We start from the raw sequence: 19,630 nt of genomic DNA, 5'->3' as shown, positions 1-19,630 counted from the left end.
GCCTCAGTTCACCCCAGCATCACAGCAATGGAAGGCTTAGAGCTGCAATGGAGGGGACGGAGCTGCCCACTGGCATCCCACCGCGTAGCTCTTCATCTCTTCAGCTGCCACCACCATGAATAGACAAGGCAGAAACATGCAAGCAGGCAGGGGTGGAGCCAAGTTTCCCCCCATGGGCTGCTTGGCCTTCACCACCACCACCACCATCCCTCCCTCCCTGATGTTTGTGCTGCTTGATGCTCGCCCCTCTGCCATCAACCTGCCCTAGCATTGCAGTAAAACCAATTTGCCTTTAAAGTGCTACACTAAGTACATCTTGCCCAATTCTGCTGTAGATGACCATGGAGACTTCTCTGGAGTTTGCTGATGTTTTGTGTGAAGCTTGCAGTAATTTAAGCTCCACATAAATGTGCTCAGGAACACATCCTTGGATATAACTTACCTATTATTCTTGGTTGTGTTCTTCACTGTTAGACTTCTTTGCTGAAAGGTTGGTTTTCAAAACGCATTACAAGCACAAAATGTGGGGTCCTTGATGCAGGATTTGGAGCAGGGTGGGTGGGGTGCAGAATACAAACAGCCATTAATTGTGACTGAGGCAAGGACTGTCAAAGTGCTCTTCTTGTTTTCAGACAAAATCCCAAGCTGTTTCCTGTGAGTTGTCTCACAGGAAGGAGACAGCCTGCATTTAGAAGAAGGCCCTCTCGTCCACTACAGAATATGGCTGACACATGATGGGTCTCACATGAAAATGAAAAGTAGAGTAAAATGTTCCAGGGAATTTAAGCATCAGGGGAAATTGCACGGACAGGCTCCCTCCCTCTCTCTTTCTCTCTCATATGTGTATTTTGCTCTGCTGCAGAAGCCCATGTTGGCCATGCTCTCTTAATTCCAGTATGCCGCAGTGCATTCTGGATAGTCACAATTACTGGTGTATTTATTTATGAAATGACTGACATTCCTCTGTCACCTTGTTTGCTTTAAAAGACTCTCCAGAGTGATGCTAAATAAAATATACCATAAATGTTGTTGCTACAATCATTATTTTACTTGTGTGTTTCAAAGTTCCCCCTTCTCAGTATCACCTAATATGTCCCTTTTTGTTGGAGAGATTATCAGATATGCTCAGATCAGGGCTGAAACCAGTTTAGATGTCTTCAGTAGGCCCTCAACCTTGGATGGCAAGGCTGGGGTTGGGTGAGGGGATGGCAGTCTCCTTACTATGGGAAAACTGGTACAACTCGATCTGATCTTGCAAACTGTAGAACAACGGTTTGCAAATGGAAATTTAAACACACTCTTTATTCTTATTGAAAGCATAGGTTGGGGCACACACCCCTTTTTCTATAGTGAGGGGGAAATTGTTCAGTTCAAGAACCAGGAATATAAGGAACAATACCGATAGACTTCAATGATGTCGATGATAATAATACCTGACTGAAGTTGGGAGAGTGGCTTTAAAGAGTACAGATCTCTGGATCAAGTTACACTAGTTTTCCTACTTCATCTCTAACAAAACCGTTCAGATACAGGGCACTAGAGTCCTTATGCTAGGGGTGAGGAAATGTTTTCAGCCTGAGAGCGTCATTCCCTGTGGCCTGATCTGAGGGCAACATGCCGTCAGTGGGTGGGGCTAAAGCAGAAGCAAGTGGTGTTCCCCCCCTCTCTCACACACAATTTATTCACCCACATTCAGACACTCATTCAATACATATTCTTTAGTTCACACATATCAACATATTTATTCTCTTTCTCGCACACATACAAAACTCCAATGGGATAGGTTTTTCCCCCAATCTACAGGCACTGAAAGCCTGATGCAGATCAAGACCCTAGGGTGTGGGATAGAGGGGCTTTAACTGTTTGTCCCCTATTGTAGTCCAGATCCTCATCATGGAACCCATGCCTGCAATTTGTATTACAAAAAAAATCCTGTTGGAGTGAATGGTTTCTTTCGCTAAAGGAAATTGCAGGGGCTGGGCCCCCTGATCTGGATCAGAACCCTAGGGTCTATATGTTTTAAATGCAACACACCAGCCACCTTGCAGCCACTGCAGAACTTTCCCGTGAAGTTTCGTGTTCAGAAAGTCAGGGACTTTTACCCCAACTTTTTAAACTGGAGCAAGGTGAGCATGGCCCTTCTGCCGCCTGTCCTCGCTCCGGCATCAAGGTGGAAGCATTCCCAGGCAGAAGGCAACCCCTGATTGGTTGCTGGAAGCCTGGGCAGAGGGTGAGGCTGGCAAGCCGAATGTCCATCAGAAAGCCCACGCTTTTCTGAAAAGTGGCTGCAACCCGGCATCGTGAAGGCAGCCTCCTGGTGTGTACGGTACTTAAGCTTTATACCGTGTGTGTCTGTGTGTGTGTCCTGCAGTGCTTAGAGGTACAACTGTGCCTGCAAAGCTAAGCTGAGGCACCCACCAAACTACAGTTATTTATTGAACACACACACACACACATATACATACTATATATATATATATATATATATATATATATATATATATCAAAATGAAAATGGAACAACTAGGGAACTTATTGGTTTTATGCTAGGTGCAGCCAAATTAATTATAGCAGAACATTTGAGATGAATTGGATCAATGGTATAAAAGTTATGGTTTGTGGTTATTGCTGAAAAAAGCTCACACATCAGCTCTGCATGGTGAAGGGACAGACAAAACCTTGGATTTGTCATTGTAAATAAGAGATACTCAAGGCGACAGCCACCATAAGCATGTGCAAGAATATAGAACAATGAGTGGTCCCAAACAGCACAAGCTGTGTCCATATAACTAACAGGAAAATACTTTCTTTAATTTGAAGGAAATAGGTGGCTACATCCTTCTGAACATATCCTCTGACACAGCAATACTGAAGTAAAAAAAGGAGTTATTAGAGAGTCAATTCTAGGTTACAAAATAGGGAGGGCATTACTTTAAACAGTGAGAACTTGTTTATTTCTTTTAAAAAGGGCTGCAAGCCACTTCCATACTTGGGTATTATTCTAAAATTTTCACAAAATGACATGGGGGTTGAGTAGTGAGCAGTTCTGTTGCTCATTCATCAGTGATGTCACAGGTACTATCCAACTGGTTTTTATGACATGCACTGTTGCAATTGGTGCACAAGCTGACGTGGCTAGAAGAAACCATTTTCACAATTGATAAAAGAATATGTTAGTGTAAGGTGTATTACTTGATATTCACCAGACCAATGTCACTCGCTTTTGTCTTATACTGAAGATTGGGCAGTGTAGATGTGTAGAAAAAAATTGAAAGTTTGAAAAAGTTCTAAGCTCAAGCTTTAATGGCCAAAGAATATGTTAATAAGAATAGGCTCTGCCAGAAGCAAAAATGTTTTTTCTTGTTAACAAGTGAAGCCTTTATGCTAGAAACAAAGATGGTGGCTCCTGCTGGTCAGTTTCTCTCTCCCTTCCCTGCCTCCATTAAAAACAAAAAGCCCATCCCTAGAAGTCCCTCAAACACTATAGATGCTGTGCATGCACATAAAAGGTTTCCCCTAACCAGAAGTTAACAAGTGAAAACTTTATTGCTATAAAAATAAATAACATGGAGGAGAAGGAGGCAAGAGAACGTTGGTGTATCACATGGCAGGGTTGTCATATTACTTGTTTTAGGTTGCACCTGAGGCTGCCGCTAGGACTGCTGGGACAAAGAAACAAAACCAGCAAAGAGTCCTGTGGCACCTTAAAAACTAACAAATTCATTATGGCATTTTGTGGACACTGTCCACTTCCAAAATAAATTTGGAAGGTGCCACAAGGCTCTTCACTGTTTTTGCTACAATTGCCTAACATGGCTACTCTTCTGGAAAAGAAACTGACAGCTATTACTTAGTTTCTGTGTGCAAAATTAGGGACCCTGCAAAGATCTGCATCCTGACCATATGCACGAGCCTACACATGTAGCGCGCAGGAATTGTGCCTTTACCAGATGTTAACCATGCATAGGAGAGGAACAGCACAATGGCAACAGGTTTTGCCCCCAACTTATGTGTGTTTATCTCTGAAGTGACCCTCCAGATGAGTAGTGAGTTCACATAGTACAGGGTTGGGGCTTGCTGCTACAATCCTGCTCCCCGCCCCATGTGTTCAATGCATGGGCAACTGTGGGGTGAAGAGTGCTTCCAGGGTCTGATGAAAGATCCTAGGAACCTAAAGCCATCATATTGCCTCCTAGAGCCTGGGATGTCTGCAGCCTACTCCCATGTTTCATCTTAATATGCTGACCAGACTTCATCACTTCAACAGAAAGTCAGCCTTCCCCTCCCACTTCCACTGCCACTTTTTGTATTATCTTGCCTGGTAAAGAGACATAGAGCTCTTGAAAGCTTACACATTTTTTGTGACCCTGAGTTGCCCTGATAAAGGTATTATGGCTACCTTTGCTTTTTATGTGCAAATAGTTTGCATCTGCATAGCGTACAGTCAGTTCTGACTATATAGACAGTTTAGTAAACGTACATTGGTTATTTCTTGGTGCAATCCTACTACGTGCATTTACCCTACATCTGTGGTGTGGAGAGTGCTGACGGAAGTCAGGATAACCTGATCATGTTTTTTAATCAAGTAGATCAATGTATTAGCATGCATGGATTGTACCCAGGGGTTCAGTGATTTATTTCTTCATCAGTCCGTCCTTTCCTGGAATATTGCTATTTGGGGGACAGAGTATTTCTAGTGTTAGCATTGTCCACTGCAAATGCTAAGTAACAATTCCCAGAACTGTTCCTTGCAGTGGCCACTTTTGCTTATTTCCCATTCCCCTCCCTCTCTTTTCCCTTATGCATTGTAGTGAGATGCCTGTCTGGTAACTGTGGGCAGTACTATCATTGCAGGCTTGCCTTAAGGCAATGCTTGATTAGTCTGAGATTTGACAAAAGAATGTTAATATTTCTTAATGGTCCAGAATGAATAGTAGATGTCCTCTTTATGAGAGGCAATGGGTGGGAAATAGTTATTTCCAGAGGGATAGCCCTGTTAGTCTGTAGCAGTAAAAGCAACAAAGAGCCTTGTGGCACCTTAAGGACTAACACCTCTCTCTCTCTCTCTCTCTCTGTGGAATGTTTTGGAAAGCAAGAGCCATCACAAGGAGCTTTATCACACCAGCGTTATACTGTGCAATCACTGTGAATTGCATGCAAAGATGTTTACATAGCCAGAAAGGTGGCAAATTACACCTGCTGACTTTGTGCTTGACAGACAGAACACTGGAGGGAGAAGAAGGGAAAGGAAACTAAAGTCTTGATGTAAACCATACTCAGAAGTATGTCCTATGCCTCTGGGATTGGAGGCTGAATCTGCTATAAATTATAATCCAGTGCAGGTTACACAGAAGTAAGCCGTAATGACAGGGCTGAGCAATTTCCCGGAGTCATCTCCTGTCCCATATTTTCTTACTTAAATGTAAGTTGGATTTTGTTTAATGGGTCTTACTGTCTAGTAAGTCAGAATAGAATTGCAGCTTCTTTTAAAGCATCATTTAATGATGAGGAAAGTGAACCCGTGTCAAATAGATATTTGTAAAGTTGATAAAGTTTTGGAGCTAGAAAAGGTTTTATACCACTCAATTGGGAACCCATCTGGACCTGGTTTTTTTCCATTTTTCATACTTGTAATTGCTTTTGATATCTCTTCAAGTCTTATAGGAGCAATAAAGTATTGTCTTTGCGAGGAATCTAAGCAAGGGAGCTTGATCTGAGCAAAGAAAGAATCAAGCTCCCTTGCTTAGATTCCTTGCAAGGGAGCTTCTGTTTTAATAGTCAGGCTTTTACATAAAAATCATAAACTTTATTCAGTAATTCTTGCATCTGTCTTGAAATGTTGTGGTTTAGTTAAAACAGAAAAAAACCTGCAGCATAAAATAATGTCATCAAGTTAAATGTCCTTTGAATTTTTTTTTGTTAAAAAAAATCACCTGGCACTGAAAAGCCATTAATGCAGTCAGTAGGCAAGCCTGCCTGGGAAAAAGAAATCCATAAGCAGGGTGCCACAACTTAGATGGCCTGCTCTCCAGTTGTCTCAGACAGTGTTCATCAATTAACACATTATTCAGGGACTTAGGCTTATGCCTACAGCATGCCTTAGGCGGGAGGGAAGATTTATCGGGCTTTGGCAGCCATCATCTGGAAGTGGCTGGCCATCCTGGGCCTGGGGCCAGCTGCTTTGGTTGCTAGGCCCCATCAGTAGCAGTAGGGAAGGAGGGTGCAGCTCCAAGCCTGTCACCAATGGCAACAACCAAGCTAACCGTCAGTCAGCCAGCCTGCTCCCTCACGGCCTACCTACGGGCACAGCTTGCGCAGTGCAGCATGGCCCGGATTCTCCAGACTTCACTTCCCATGAGTCTCGGTGGCAGGAGTCCCATTGGGCAAGTCAGGCACAGTGGCAAAAAGCATGCTGGGAGTTGTAGTTTTTGTTTTCTATGGGGACAAGGAAAATCATGGCGATGGCTTCTTCCCCAGGCCCGAGTAGGCCCGACAAAGAGGATCAAGTGCCAAGGCAGGCCTCAGCGCTTTGGTACAGCCTCCTGCTGGAGCACTTGGTTGGCGAGAAGTGCGGGCCGAGGCAGGAGCAGGCCTTCGACCCAGCCGCCCACCAAGAGCCTCAAGCAGAAGATGGTCAAGTGGGCCCAGAGCTGCAGCTTCAAAGTGGCCCTGGCCTGCGTCAGGGGTGAGAGAGAGAGAAAAGAAGAAAGAAATGAATTTAATTCATTTAAAGTTACCTCACATGCCTAGCTCCATCCTACCTTGCAGGTTTGTTGTGAGGGTGAGAGAGGAAAAAAGAAACAAATTTAATTTGTTTAAAAGTTAACTCACAGGCTTAGCACCAGCCTAACTTTAGGAGGATTACCTTGCAAACATATATCTTGGGGGGCCTAAGCAATGCCGGTAGAAACTTGAAATTTGGCATGCTGATAGGTCTGGCTGTAAAATGTACCAGAAAAAGTATTTTTAAAAGAATTTAATAAAAAACAGAGGCTTATGCCTACAATTCCCAGCATGCCTTGGGTGGAACTCCTCTTGCCACCAAACTATGACTTATGGTCATGACCAGTACAAATTGCTATTATTCCTTCAGGACTTTCCATAAATAAAATCTCTTCAGCAGGAGATATTGAAAATTCCTTTATCCTCCATGTGGTTCCACAGCAGTGGCATAATGCCACCAGCACCATAAAGTGGTGGGTTGACCATTAACCAGGCTCATGTGCTGTTTGCTGTTCATGACACTATCTGGGTCAAATAGCAGCTTTGGGGAAATTTGAACCAGGAAAACAGCATGGATGGGTGCGTGGGGGAGTTAAATCCCCCCCTGCTACAGCCCTGGTCACAACTGGGTCCCCACAGCTGCTTTTTGTTAAGAAAGAGCTCAATCTTAAGCATGCTATTTAAGCACAATTCAATCCACATGCAGTTTGGCTCTCAGCAGCTGTATCATTCTTTGTGTCTTCACTTCCTTATGCATGCACTTACTGTAGTGCAGATGGTTAATTTATACACGAGTTCATTTAACGAAAAAAATAGTTAAATGTCTTCAGAGCACAGGTATGTCAGATAAAAGGCCCAAGTCAACATAGGCCTTGACCATCCTGGCCAAAACCTGTTAAATGTAGATATTATACTGTAAATCATGCCAATAAATTATTCTGTGTTCTGGCTGCTTTCCTTTTTTCATAATAATAACTTCAGAGCACATGCATACAACAGTTCCCTGAGTCCACTGAGATCTGCTTCCCTACCATATGTTATTCAGATATCTGGGCAATGCTGGGTATATTTTGAAAATGTTTTAGGTTTGCATCTTTTTTAGCTGGTAGAAAGGGTGTTGTGTGTCCTGATTGTTTTTGAAGTTTACACAGCTGCTCTGGCCAGAGCATGATGGGAGGTGTAGGCATTTCAGGTAAAAAAAAAAAAAGTGGTTTATCACAAAGCTCTTCTTTAAAATACAGTTCTTATTAACACAATTTCCCATTTATTCTAACAAAACAATTTACTAATTCAACTAAACTAAAAAAAAGAACCAAAAGATGAATAAGTTGAAGAGAAATTTATTATTTATAAAATAAATATTATAAACATTATTAACGAACCTGAGCAATGCCGGGCATATTAGCTGGTCATTCAATAAAAAGCACAGCTTTTCAAGGGATGACTTTCCCTTTATCCAGACCAGCAAAGGAAGGATATAAATTTTCCTAATGTTGGAGCAGACTTTGCATTCTTAAATAATGTGAGTGATGTCTTCTACAATTAAAAGATTGCAAGGACAGCCTCTGACTTCCTTGTCATTTAAACAAGAAAATAAAATAAGATAAAATCCCTTTGCCTCTGTTTAGGGCACTAACAGATGTTTTCTCTGTGTATTTTTTAGTGATTGGGCCACTGACAAAGACAAAAGACAGAGTCAAATGAGCACTGTTTTTAGTCTATTATTTTATCTGTAAATGTATAGGAGTGCTCCTTTGAAGTATTAATAATTTAGTCTCATTTGTATTAAATTTTAACCATATCCTTAACTTCTTTTCCTTTAATTATCCTTGACTTGATACTGACCAATAGGGATGACTTAGTGGATAAAGTGGCAATTACGGGAACTGTGGGGGAAAGTGACCATGTCATACTTGAATTCTTGATTTTAAAGGAAGCAAAAGCTGAGTGTAGCCATACATGTACTCTGGATTTTAGGAAAGCTGATTTTAATAATCTCAGAACTATGGTAAGTAAGGTCCCATGGCAAGTGTCCCTAATGAGAAAAGGAGTCCAAGATGGCTGGGAGTTTTTAAAAAACGAAATGTTAAAGGCACAACCAAATGCACAGTTACAAGATAGGGGATACTTGGCTCAGCAATACTACAAATGAGAAGGATCTTGCAATTGTTGTGGATCACAAGCTGAATATGAGCCAACTTTGTGATGTGTCTGCAAAAAAAGCACGTGCTATTTTGGGATGAATTAATTGAAGTATAGCTTTCAAATCGCGCAGGGTGTTGGTTCCCCTCTATTCAGCACTGGTTAGGCCTCATCTTGAGTATTGCGTCCATTTCTGGGCACCACATTTCAAGAAGGATGCAGACAAGCTGAAGAGTGTTCAAAGGAGGGCAACAAGGATGATCAAGGGTTTGGAAACAAAGCCCTACGAGGAGAGACTGAAAGAACTGGGCATGTTTAGCCTGGAGAAGAGAAGATTTGAGGGGAGACATGATAGCACTCTTCAAATACTTGAAAGGTCACACAGAGGAGGGCCAGGATCTCTTCTTGATCCTCCCAGAGTGCAGGACACGGAATAATGGGCTGAAGTTACAGGAAGCCAGATTCGGGCTGGACATCAGGAAAAACTTCCTGACTGTTAGAGCAGTACGACAATGGAACCAATTCTTTAGGAAGGTCATGGGCTCTCCTACACTAGAGGCATTCAAGAGGCAGCTGGACAAGCATCTGTCAGGGATGCTTTAAGGTGGATTCCTGCATTGAGCAGGGGGTTGGACTCGATGGCCTTATAGGCCCCTTCCAACTCTACTGTTCTATGATTCTAAGTCTCCCATTAAAGTATTTCCATTGGAATTCGACTGAGGAAAATTTTGACCAGCAAAATATCTCAACCTCTGCCAGTATGAGCAAGATTCATTAAAAATGTTGCTGGGTCATCATACTTCGGATCAAGAATTTTGAATCATGATGGAAATTACTTCTCAATGTTGTTTTTATCCATCCTCTGTAGTATGTGGTTTGGCTCGCTTGCTTGAGTTATTTGTGCCTACTTGCTCCATAGTGCAAAGGAAGAAGTGAGTCTCTAGCCCATGCTAGAAGATAGTAATTCATTTTTTAATAATGCATTTTGACCCATAGACCTTCCTCTCCAATTTGTTTGATATAATTGGCATGACATATATTTTGTAACAATTGCTGATAATTGTCCATCTTTCCTTCTTAAAAAAATCTTTAAAAAAATTAACAGGGTTCCCATATATTATTATTATTATTATTTCTTTTCTTGCTCGAGTTGGTTTTTTCTAAATGAACATGACAGGCTTTGGCAGGTCATGCTGTCTTTTACTGATTCAGAAATTTCCTATTGATCATAATTTAAGTACGACTGCATTCTGGATGTTGGTGTAGATGTATTTTGGTAGGCCTAGTTTCTGAAGGTTGTCTGTAAAAATAATGATGTGATGCTGGTGACTGATGTGACTAATGGAATAAGTAACTTTTTCCTGCTGCCACAGTTCGTTAATTTCTATAGCCAGTGGTGTATATTTCTCTTTTCCTCTTCCTTTTCTGCAACATTTTTGTCATCAGGTATTGCTATGTCAATGAGGTAGTTGTGTTTTTCTTTTTGGTTTATGACTGTTATGTCTGGTCGATTGCTACCAGTGCAGATTAATATAATATGCAGCTGGTGGAAATCAGCCTAAAGTTCAGTGGTAAAATACAGGCATAAGAGCCCAAGTTCATTTCCTGACATCTTTGCTTGAAAGTAGTATCTCAGGTGGCAGGGTTTGGGAAGACCTTTTCCTAAGATCTTGGGAGTCAGTGGTTGGATCTGGTATAAGAGGGTTTCTTATGAGCAGAGACCATCGATTGGTGGTAGAGCACATGCTTCAGATCTGTTTCAATTCCTAGTTTAGTTACTTAAAAGTATCTCAGGAAACAAGATCTCAGCCAGAGGCCCTGGTGACTTGCTGCTATTTAAGGGTAGACAATAGTGGTCTATAAGGATCAATGGCAGTTAAAATTTGAGATATGTAGAATGGAGGTGAGCTCAGGCAGTGGTCCTTGGTGAGAAAAGCGGTGTTGCTTTCAAGTACACAACACTCTCTTGGTTTCCATCTGTGAAATATTGGAAGGGCAGGTCTCTTGTTACTTCCATCACTTGGTGGGTGAGCCTTCCAAGGCTCCTCTCATTTGTAAGGAAAGTTCAGAGTAAGGGGTGCCAGATATTTTGACTTTAATTAACTGAGTTGCCCTTGGGGGAGGCCCAACAATGGCGAAACGAAAACGTTCCCGCCTTGGAACACCTGCGGATCTGAGCGGAAAATCCTACAAAATGGCAACTCGGAAGCTTTTCTTTGCAATGGAGGTTGACTGCGAGTCAGACCTCTGGTGTCAGAAGCAGACATGAGCTTCATCCAATCACTTCCTAGATACGAAGTGGTTAGGGGAGGGGTGGAAAGACAGGTGGGGTGTTAAAGGTGGGCCTTAGAACTAATAGACACACCTTCTTTCCAATCAATACACTCTGTTTTGAGTCGAGGGGGGGGTCTGTTCTTTCCGACCGAGACCTTCACTTGAGAGGGGGAAAGGTGGGGACGAAGGGGAGCATAAGCCAATCGTACGCCGACAAGAGGAGCATAATATGATTGATGCTTACTCTGTGCAATTAAACTTAAGAGTGTCTCGAACGACTGCTGTCCTGTCCATTCAGCCAGCAAAGTTCGCACGAACGTAATTGATTGACACGCTAGTTATCGAATAAGAACGAAGCAGTTTCAGGAAGCGAGCGTGAAAAACCTAAGTGGTGGGCGGTCAGTCTAAACCGCCTCAACGTGTGCTCTCAAAGTATCTTGCTGGTGGGAGGGTGAAGAAGCGCGTGACGAGCACTTAGAGTGACGGATGTATTATCCAATAGAACAGGACCATCGGGCAAATGTAGCCAATGGAAACGGCGAGATGGGCTGGTGAGGGCATCGCGGTGGCTGTGGGTTAGGTAGGGTGTGAGAAGTTAGTGGCGCTGCTACTGTGAGGGGACGGAGACGGCGTTTCCCCCTCCCCTCCTCCCACGGCTTAAGCTTGGATCAGCGCGCGATGCTCACGGACGGCACTGCCGCCCCGACCCCCGCCGGCGATGAGGAAATAGACTCGGTGACGCCCCGTGCTGCCCCGGCCGTCGTCGTCGAGGCCTCTACGGCCGGGCCTAACCCGCTAGGGTTGCGGGCCGTGCGCCTCTTTGGAGAGGCTGGGCCCTGTGGGCCGGCAGGGCCGGCAACAACTTCGGGAGAGGCTGGGGCCGCCGCCGCCGCCCTCGACTTTAAACTGGCGGCCGCCGTCCTGAGAAGCGGGGGCGGCGGCGGATCCGGTAGCGACGAGGACGAGGTATCTGAGGTGAGAGAGGCCTTCCCTCCCGCCAGGCTGCCCGTGGAGTAGTAGGAGGGGCCGGAGGGCCGCCGTCGCGAACGGAGGGCCCTCCTGCGCTCGGGTACCAGCCGGGCCCGTCAGGCTTCACAACCTTCTCTGCAGGCCGGTCCTGGTCGCATAAAGGAGGGTGGAGACCCACCCAGATGAGCCAGCCCCCCCCCCCCCCGCTTTGCTTGCGGCTTCAGTGTGAGGAGGAAGGCCGAGTCCTCCTGCTCGGCTGCCGTGTGTGGGCGAAAACACCTAAAGAGATGACGGACATTGAGCCCGGCACGTTCCGTTTCATGAGTAACCCGCTCCCCCCCCCCCCACCTGCTCGGTTCCGGATGATGGCGGAAGCGATTTTCGCTTTCTGCAGTATCTCCCCCCACCCCCGCTGCAAGGAATTATTTAATTGTGCGAAATCTTATTGAGCTAATGTCTCCTCATAGCCGGCGTGAGAGCTGTAGGAATAATAAATCCAGCTTTTAATGTTCGCTTTCACTAGTGTACCATCTAGATCCTTTTGACAGCATTTAGTCCCTACACTTTTGCTGTGGCCGTGATGGTTATTGCCAACATGCATACTGTTTGTTTTAGTGTGTGACAACAAATTGGGCGAAACTGAGTATATTAAAAAAAACTTACAAAAATATTCGTGTAACTGTTCACATTCAAACATAAATGTGCCTCAGAAGCGATGGAGAGTCCTATGCAAGTATTTCCCACTCTTTACACGATACTCTTTTCTGCTTCATAAGAAAGAAAATATCTTGACAATATCATGTACAATGAGGCTTGCAAATAATCGTTTCCTCCATTGCCTGAGGTGAATTAAGAATTGCTTTTGGTTGTCTGGGAGGGGGGAAGCATTAAATTTAGCTTGTGTGATGTGTCTGTGCAAAGCTGTGTGGGGACAGGTGGGCTAGCAAAAACTGCTGACTAAGGGGGCAATCCTATGCATGTTTAGACATAGCTGGCTGGGGAATGCTGGGATCATAGGACTTTTCTCTCTCTAAACATGCATAAGATTGCACCTTAAGTCCCTATTGATATAATTGTTAAAAAAAATCTGGGTATCTCTGTGTTGTAACTTCCTGCATTATTTGCATTTTTTTTCTTTTTTATAGGCAACCTTATTTTGTAGGTGTTCTTTTAATATACTGCAAATGCTTTTAAAATTCCCCCCGAAAAAATACACACCCCATAGTAATTTTAATAGGACTTCCGAGATGTGCCCTATGGTTCTGATGGCACTTCTGTGTAGTCTAAGGATGCTATTAAATTTTTAAGAGGGTAATTTTCAATTTGAAATACATTTCTAGCCTCATAATTGCACATTCTTGGAAAATGTCTTTAGATCTGTTTTCTCTCAGGGACTTAAATACACTTTGGAAAGATGAATCACAGTTCAATCTAACTACTGAGTGAAGCAAGGGGAGCTTATATTACTGCACAGATTCTCAAACTGGTCTTTGAGGTTCATTCAGGTATCCTCAAAAAAGTTGTGGAACAGTTGAAAATATATGTAGTTGGCCCTACACATGATTGTTTTTCCCCCTGACAATCGAGATTGAGGCCATTTTGACTAGGGCCCGATTATCAAATAGGTTAACTAGGTCCTGGCCTAGGGCCAATGACTTTCACAATAAGGTGCTGGTGCAGTCTAATAATTTCCCCTAAACATTCACCAGTTGAAGGGATACATCACAGTGGCCTGGCCTAGGGCCTGTAATTTTCATAATATGGTGCTGGTTTTGATGACGATACCATTGCTGAAGAAAAAATACTATCAAAATATGGAGTATGTATGTGATTTGTAAACAATACAAAATGAAACAAACAAAAAAAGATCTACAGTGGTTCCCTGCAACTTTCAAGCAAAAAAGTTTGAAAACCACTGTAATAGAGGAATGTGTATTTCATTCTCATTCCCTAACCTTTGCTGCTCTGCATGTCTATCACTCAGCACTCTTCTGTTCTCAAGAATCAAAGTTATCTCAAGGCCAGTGTGTTTCAACATTTCTGCCCACATCAACTTTCCTGCTGAGGAACCCCTGTGTGTCCAGTTTTTGTTTTTACCAGAGTAGTAGTTTTTCTACAGAATACACTTCATATAGAGATTAGGGTGCTGGGAGGGTCCTTTGGGCCTCACTGTTGCCGTGATTAAATTGAGGGCAAAACTAGATACATTTGTGGCAGTTTTGTGGACTTAAACCTGGATGCCCCATTACATGCAAAGTGGGATGGCCTTAGAACAAAAAGGAGAAATGGATGAAGTTGACTTGTCTTCATACGTGCCATGTACCACGTACCACCTCCCCTACCCCTCTGATGCTTTTTCCAAGCTGATTTCTCTTAGTGTCATAATTTGGCTGAAGAGAAGTTTCTAGGGCAACAAATTCTGCATAGATGAAACCTGTGAGGGTAACTGTTTAGAACTTTCCTCCCACCTGTGTGCTCCTTTTGCTATGTAAAGTGGACCTCCTACTAAAGAGGTGCTTGTCTAAATCTGTCTGGCCTAAGCAAGTTTGCTGCAGTCACATCTATTTTGGCCATGAGAATGTATCCTGGAACACATTTAAACAATCCACTGTAATTGTAAATTGTAGGGGTGATTGCTAATGGAGGGCAAGCTGTCTTTTAAGAAAATCTTGTCTGCTGTTACTAATAATCTTATTGAAGAAGCTCTTCCGAGACAGCTAGAAAACCATTCCTTAATATAATGGGGAGTATCCAGCTATGCCATTCCACTAACATGAATTACATTATGCTAGTGGAAGGGGCCTCTAATGCAATGGCAATAGTTTTGACTTATGTGATGTGTTTTCTGGAAAACCCGTTGCACAGGCTAATGCTATTAGTGGCACACTAGGAAGCCCTTTACACTAACGCAATGTAATTTGCATTAGCAGAATGACATAGTTGGATATTGCCCAGTGTGCTTTTTTCTCCCATAATCTTGCTTGCCACCCAATCCATCTCTTGCCAAGACTGCAAACAGTTCCTTATTATCCACCTTAATAAATATTAAAGTAGTTTCAATGTGTCAGTCAGCTGATTGATTTTTAATCAAATCTGAGAGAAGTTATATGAACCACTTATATGTAAATGATGCAGTCTAACTGCACCACACTTTTAATGCCTTAGTATGCTGAACAAGCTGCTAAACACTTAATATAAAAGATTTCTGTAGAGTTAAAGTATACTGTTAAGGCCAGAAAAAAAGTTTGATTTTCTTTTTTTTTTTCTTTTTTCTTTTTTTTCTCTGTAATTTTTTTTTAAAAATTATTTTTTGATTACATAATACAATTACCACATAAGAAAAATAAAATAAACAAACATACATCGCTTATAATTCCAAATTATACTTATCTAATTTCCATAATCACATAACATAACATAAATGCTCCCCACCACCTTCCGGGATCTATTCTTGCTTCCAAAATCTCATAGTTTCTTCCGGTGGTGATTTTCCACCCCCCTTAGAGAATACATATTCTAAAAAGTTTGATTTTCAAGGTTTTGCAGAGATGGAAAACATTTTCTAGAATGTTGTGGAAGACCTACTTCTCATAGTGCTCAGGAGTCTTCTACTTTGAGGATTTTGTTTTCTTCACAAAATGAAAACTAAACTATTGTCTGAATTGACCATATAGCATTTTAAGTACTTCTGTAAAGCAGGGTGTCTAATGTAATTTGTAATAAACTGAAGGGAGAAGAAATGACTCCTGACGTGTGGGGAAAAAACGTTTTCCCCCTTCATCTTGAAGACAGTTGGTTTGGAAAGCCAAGACAGGGAGCAGAGATAATTATTTGCAAAATTTTTTTAAAGGAATTGATACTTACGTGGAAGAGGTAAGAAATATAGGGGAAGTATGCTTGTATTTGTGGAGGCGGGGAGAAAGAGTGCCATATTTATGGAAGCTCTTGATTGTCATGGCAATATTAGTCAAATGCCTGTTTGGGGGAAGGGCAAGAGGCAGCCATGTGTATTGTAGGAATGCTATGAGAGTACCCGTCAGTGGAGGCCAAGCTATATATGATTGGGGGTGGAGGTCCAACACTATTTATCATAGTGGTTGATGGCAGCCATTCACATATATGGGCAAATATAAAATGTGTTCTTGGGAACCCTCTTGGGGTCTGTGCACGACAGAGCAGGTTTTGGCTCCACCTGAACTTAAATCCCATTGCTGCCTACTTGCTTTTCAGTGTCTGGGATAACATGGATCTTTGTGTATGAAGCCAGTGAAGAGTAGAATACGCTTTTGGCATTACATCTTAATCTGGAAATTAGGAGTAAAATAGATATGCTGAGATCAATGTACCATACTTCCTTTCTTCACCTTAGTTGGAATTCTAGTGTAACACTCATGGTCTTTGCGTTTTCCTTGTTCCCTGCTGTCAGGGAGTAAGTTACACGCTCAGAGACTAGTCCATACCTCCTCTTATGATAACATAGAATTGTACTGCTATCAGTTGTGTAGTCTTGAGTAAAGCATCCTAGTCCTTAAAAGTTTTTTAGGGGAGGGTGGGTATTGTGATGACAGTAATTGAAATTTTCATTTTGCTCAGCAGTTAATCTGCATGTTGAGAAGTTAGCAGTGCATGGAAGATACACATGGAACAGTAATCTTGCTAAAAGATTAATAAAGTAGAGGTGAAGGCATGCTGAAAGGGCATTTAGTGTTTTCAGGCTTCTTCTGTTTGTTACTCATTTTGCTCCAGTTTGTCTTTTCTCCATAAATATAGAGTCATTCATTTTAAAATGGATGAGAGTTTTCCATTCTCTGGCCTGGGAAACACCAGCAATACTTCAATGTTTTGTTTTGTTTTAAAAAAATCAAATGTGAGTCACATTGCTACAGTTCTATTTGGATTAAGCCAGCAGTGCAGTTACTTGTTGATAGTTTCTGTAGTTGGGGATGTATCACACGGGATTCAGTTATCCTCAAATACTTGGATCCACAGCTTTGGGGTGTTCCTTATTTGACTTCATTTGATGAGAAAGCTGCAACCCTTTAGATTTGTAGATCTAACAACTATCATTCATCTTCTCTATTTTCTAAGATAGATTATTAGACTACACTCAATATGAGGGTTGGCAACTCCAGCTAATGCAGTAACATTGATCCTTACAGCAGTAGGTGGCTGGGAACATGATAACCATTAGCTTTCTCTTGAATTTTGTTTACCATGATACCATATTTGACTTACAAAGCAAGTGTAAGCAGAAGACGGATGAGGATTTACTGGTAGATCTCTAGGTAAATTGAAATACATTGGCAAGAATTTCTGACTCCCGATTGTTGAATAATGGCAACAACAAAATAATTTCCCAATTATACTGATAAAATGAAAGTGTTGGGGTGGGGCAAGGGGACTCAAATTTTGTGTGGAAGAACTGTGAACTCAGTTATGTTCTGGTACTCAAAAAAGATTTCTAGGCTCAGAATTATTCAATTTAAGTATATGTCTTTTGCACCAGGCTCCATTGTGGTAGGGTGTTGGACTGGATTTTAGGACATCTAGGTGCTAGTTCTCACTCAGTGACTTTAGGCCAGTCACTGACTCTCAGCCCAACAAACCTCACAGAGTTGTTGTGAGGATGAAATGAAGAGGAGGAGGGTCAGGTACATTGCCTTTGGTTCTTTGCAGGAAAGATGGGATATGAATGTAAATAATTAAACATTGGGGTTCTGTTAAAAAAACTTGAGGTCTGCCTACCCTCATTACCAAGTACAATGCCTTGGGCCTCCACACAATTGAGAATACATACAAAATCTCAAGGCAGCAATTTAATCAGACAGGAAAAAGGTTTGAGGATTTCCTAATCATTTTTAGAATTTGCTCCTGTATTAAGGCATATTAAGCAAAGTTTTAAGTGTTGGAATCACTATTTTTCCAGTCAGTAGTTAGAATAGTTTTAACCGCTAATCGCAGATTTCCTACTGTTTAGTGTGTTTGAGTACAGATAAGCCTCTTGAAATAAACTAATTAAAAGAAAAATACATCTTCATAACCAAACTAGTATTCAAACAGTAAAGACTAACTTTGTAAGTGTTAGGAGATTTTGTAACAGTCAGCCCTTCACATACTACTGCAGCAACATTTATTTTCCTTAATCTACATAGCATTAACTGCCACCGAAATAAGATCTTGGAGGGGTTTTTAAAGACTGATGCAGAGTATTTGGCATATTTAATATCTTTCCACTGCTCCTGGCGTGCTGTTGCCAGTTCTCTTCTTCACTGTATTTTCTGCCTGATAAGAGAGCAAATATCTTATGGCGAATAAAACTTTACACTGAACTGGAATGTGCAAAATTTCAGGGATGTAGGTTTTCTGGAAAATTTTGGAATGGATTTTTTCCAATGCCCTAAATATCTGAGATCTGATTTGTATTAAACAACAAAAGTCTTACATATTTTTATATGCTGTATACATCTAACACTTTTCAATAATCAAACATACTAGAACTGAAATACCTTTTTGCCTGGGGGTGGGGGGCACAAATAAAATGCATTTGTGGATTTAAGGACACAATCCTGTCTTTTTTTTTAGACAGAAAAAAAGTTTTACAATTCCCATGGCTGCCTGGAGTTGCAGGACTTTTTCCCCCTTTCTAAACGCACAGAGATTGCACCTTATATGTTCTATTTAAATAGACTGAGTATTTTACTTGGAAATTATTTTTGTGGCAGTACCTAATACTACATACTTTATATTGTTTATATTTTAAGGGGGAAACAAAGGTTCTGAAAATGGTAAAGATACTAGTTTTAGCACAACCGAAGAGCTATGTATGTATAAAATATGCACATGTACACTTTATTGAGATAGACAATATTTTTGACTGTTGTATCCATTCATTCTAACTACTTTAAATCAAACTGCTTTTTTTATAAAGGGATTTTTTTTTCACAGAAATGTTTCTTAAATTCTCCCAATATCACTGCAATGTTTTTGAAACAATTACAGCACTTTATTAAAATGATTAGATGTAGTAAGTTTCAAAACAGAATTGTGGTCGTTTCCTTTCTCTGGTTAATAATACTACATCACAGGTCTTCAAAACATCATGAGTTACACTTGTGTGCTGTTTTTTATTCCCCTTGGATCAATTTTGGTTCAGTTGAAAAGATATGTAAAGAAGGAAGGTATTTGCAGACATAATGCTCTGGATTGCTAAACTGGTTTAGCAAATCAGCTCCAGCTTGCCCTTTTCAGAGTGTAGCTCACCCTGATGCCCACTGCCCTAACGTAAGTGTTCTACCCACCTGGATTCAAATCTTGAAAAAGAGGGAACCCTTGACTGCAAAAGTAATTTTTAACTGTCATTAGGGCAGCAGGGCACAGCTTGGGGGAACCAGTTCTCCCAATAGGTATGGCTGTGTGGAAGGAATACACAACCCTGTGACTACATCTACACTTGAAATACCCCTATTCTTACTTCCCTGCTATAACTTACAGTGAGCCTGTTCAGAAAGCATGCTAAGGTATG

General features: G+C 41.7%; 2 protein-coding genes across 8 annotated transcripts in view; both read left to right on the top strand.

Moving 5' to 3' along the window:
• Positions 1-1,028, top strand: part of SLC4A9 (solute carrier family 4 member 9) — a 76,714-nt gene extending 75,686 nt beyond the window's left edge. The window contains exon 22 of the mRNA XM_063130134.1: positions 633-1,028. The gene's annotated coding sequence lies outside the window, so the exon portion shown is untranslated. The remainder of the gene's footprint in view (positions 1-632) is intronic.
• A 10,669-nt stretch (positions 1,029-11,697) lies between these two features.
• ANKHD1 (ankyrin repeat and KH domain containing 1) overlaps positions 11,698-19,630 on the top strand; it is a 121,320-nt gene continuing 113,387 nt past the window's right edge. For 5 of the 7 annotated variants that reach the window (XM_063130129.1, XM_063130132.1, XM_063130131.1 and 2 more), the window contains exon 1: positions 11,699-12,114. In XM_063130129.1, coding sequence (XP_062986199.1) covers positions 11,818-12,114 — 297 coding nt within the window. In that variant the 5' untranslated portion in view covers positions 11,699-11,817. Of the gene's footprint in view, positions 12,115-19,630 lie in introns of all 7 variants that reach the window. The other 2 variants (XM_063130128.1, XM_063130127.1) reach the window with 1 other exon arrangement.

This window comes from Elgaria multicarinata, chromosome 7, assembly GCF_023053635.1.
Source record: "Elgaria multicarinata webbii isolate HBS135686 ecotype San Diego chromosome 7, rElgMul1.1.pri, whole genome shotgun sequence".
NCBI classification, from domain to species: domain Eukaryota; kingdom Metazoa; phylum Chordata; class Lepidosauria; order Squamata; family Anguidae; genus Elgaria; species Elgaria multicarinata.
This window is presented reverse-complemented; position numbering and strand designations above follow the sequence as displayed.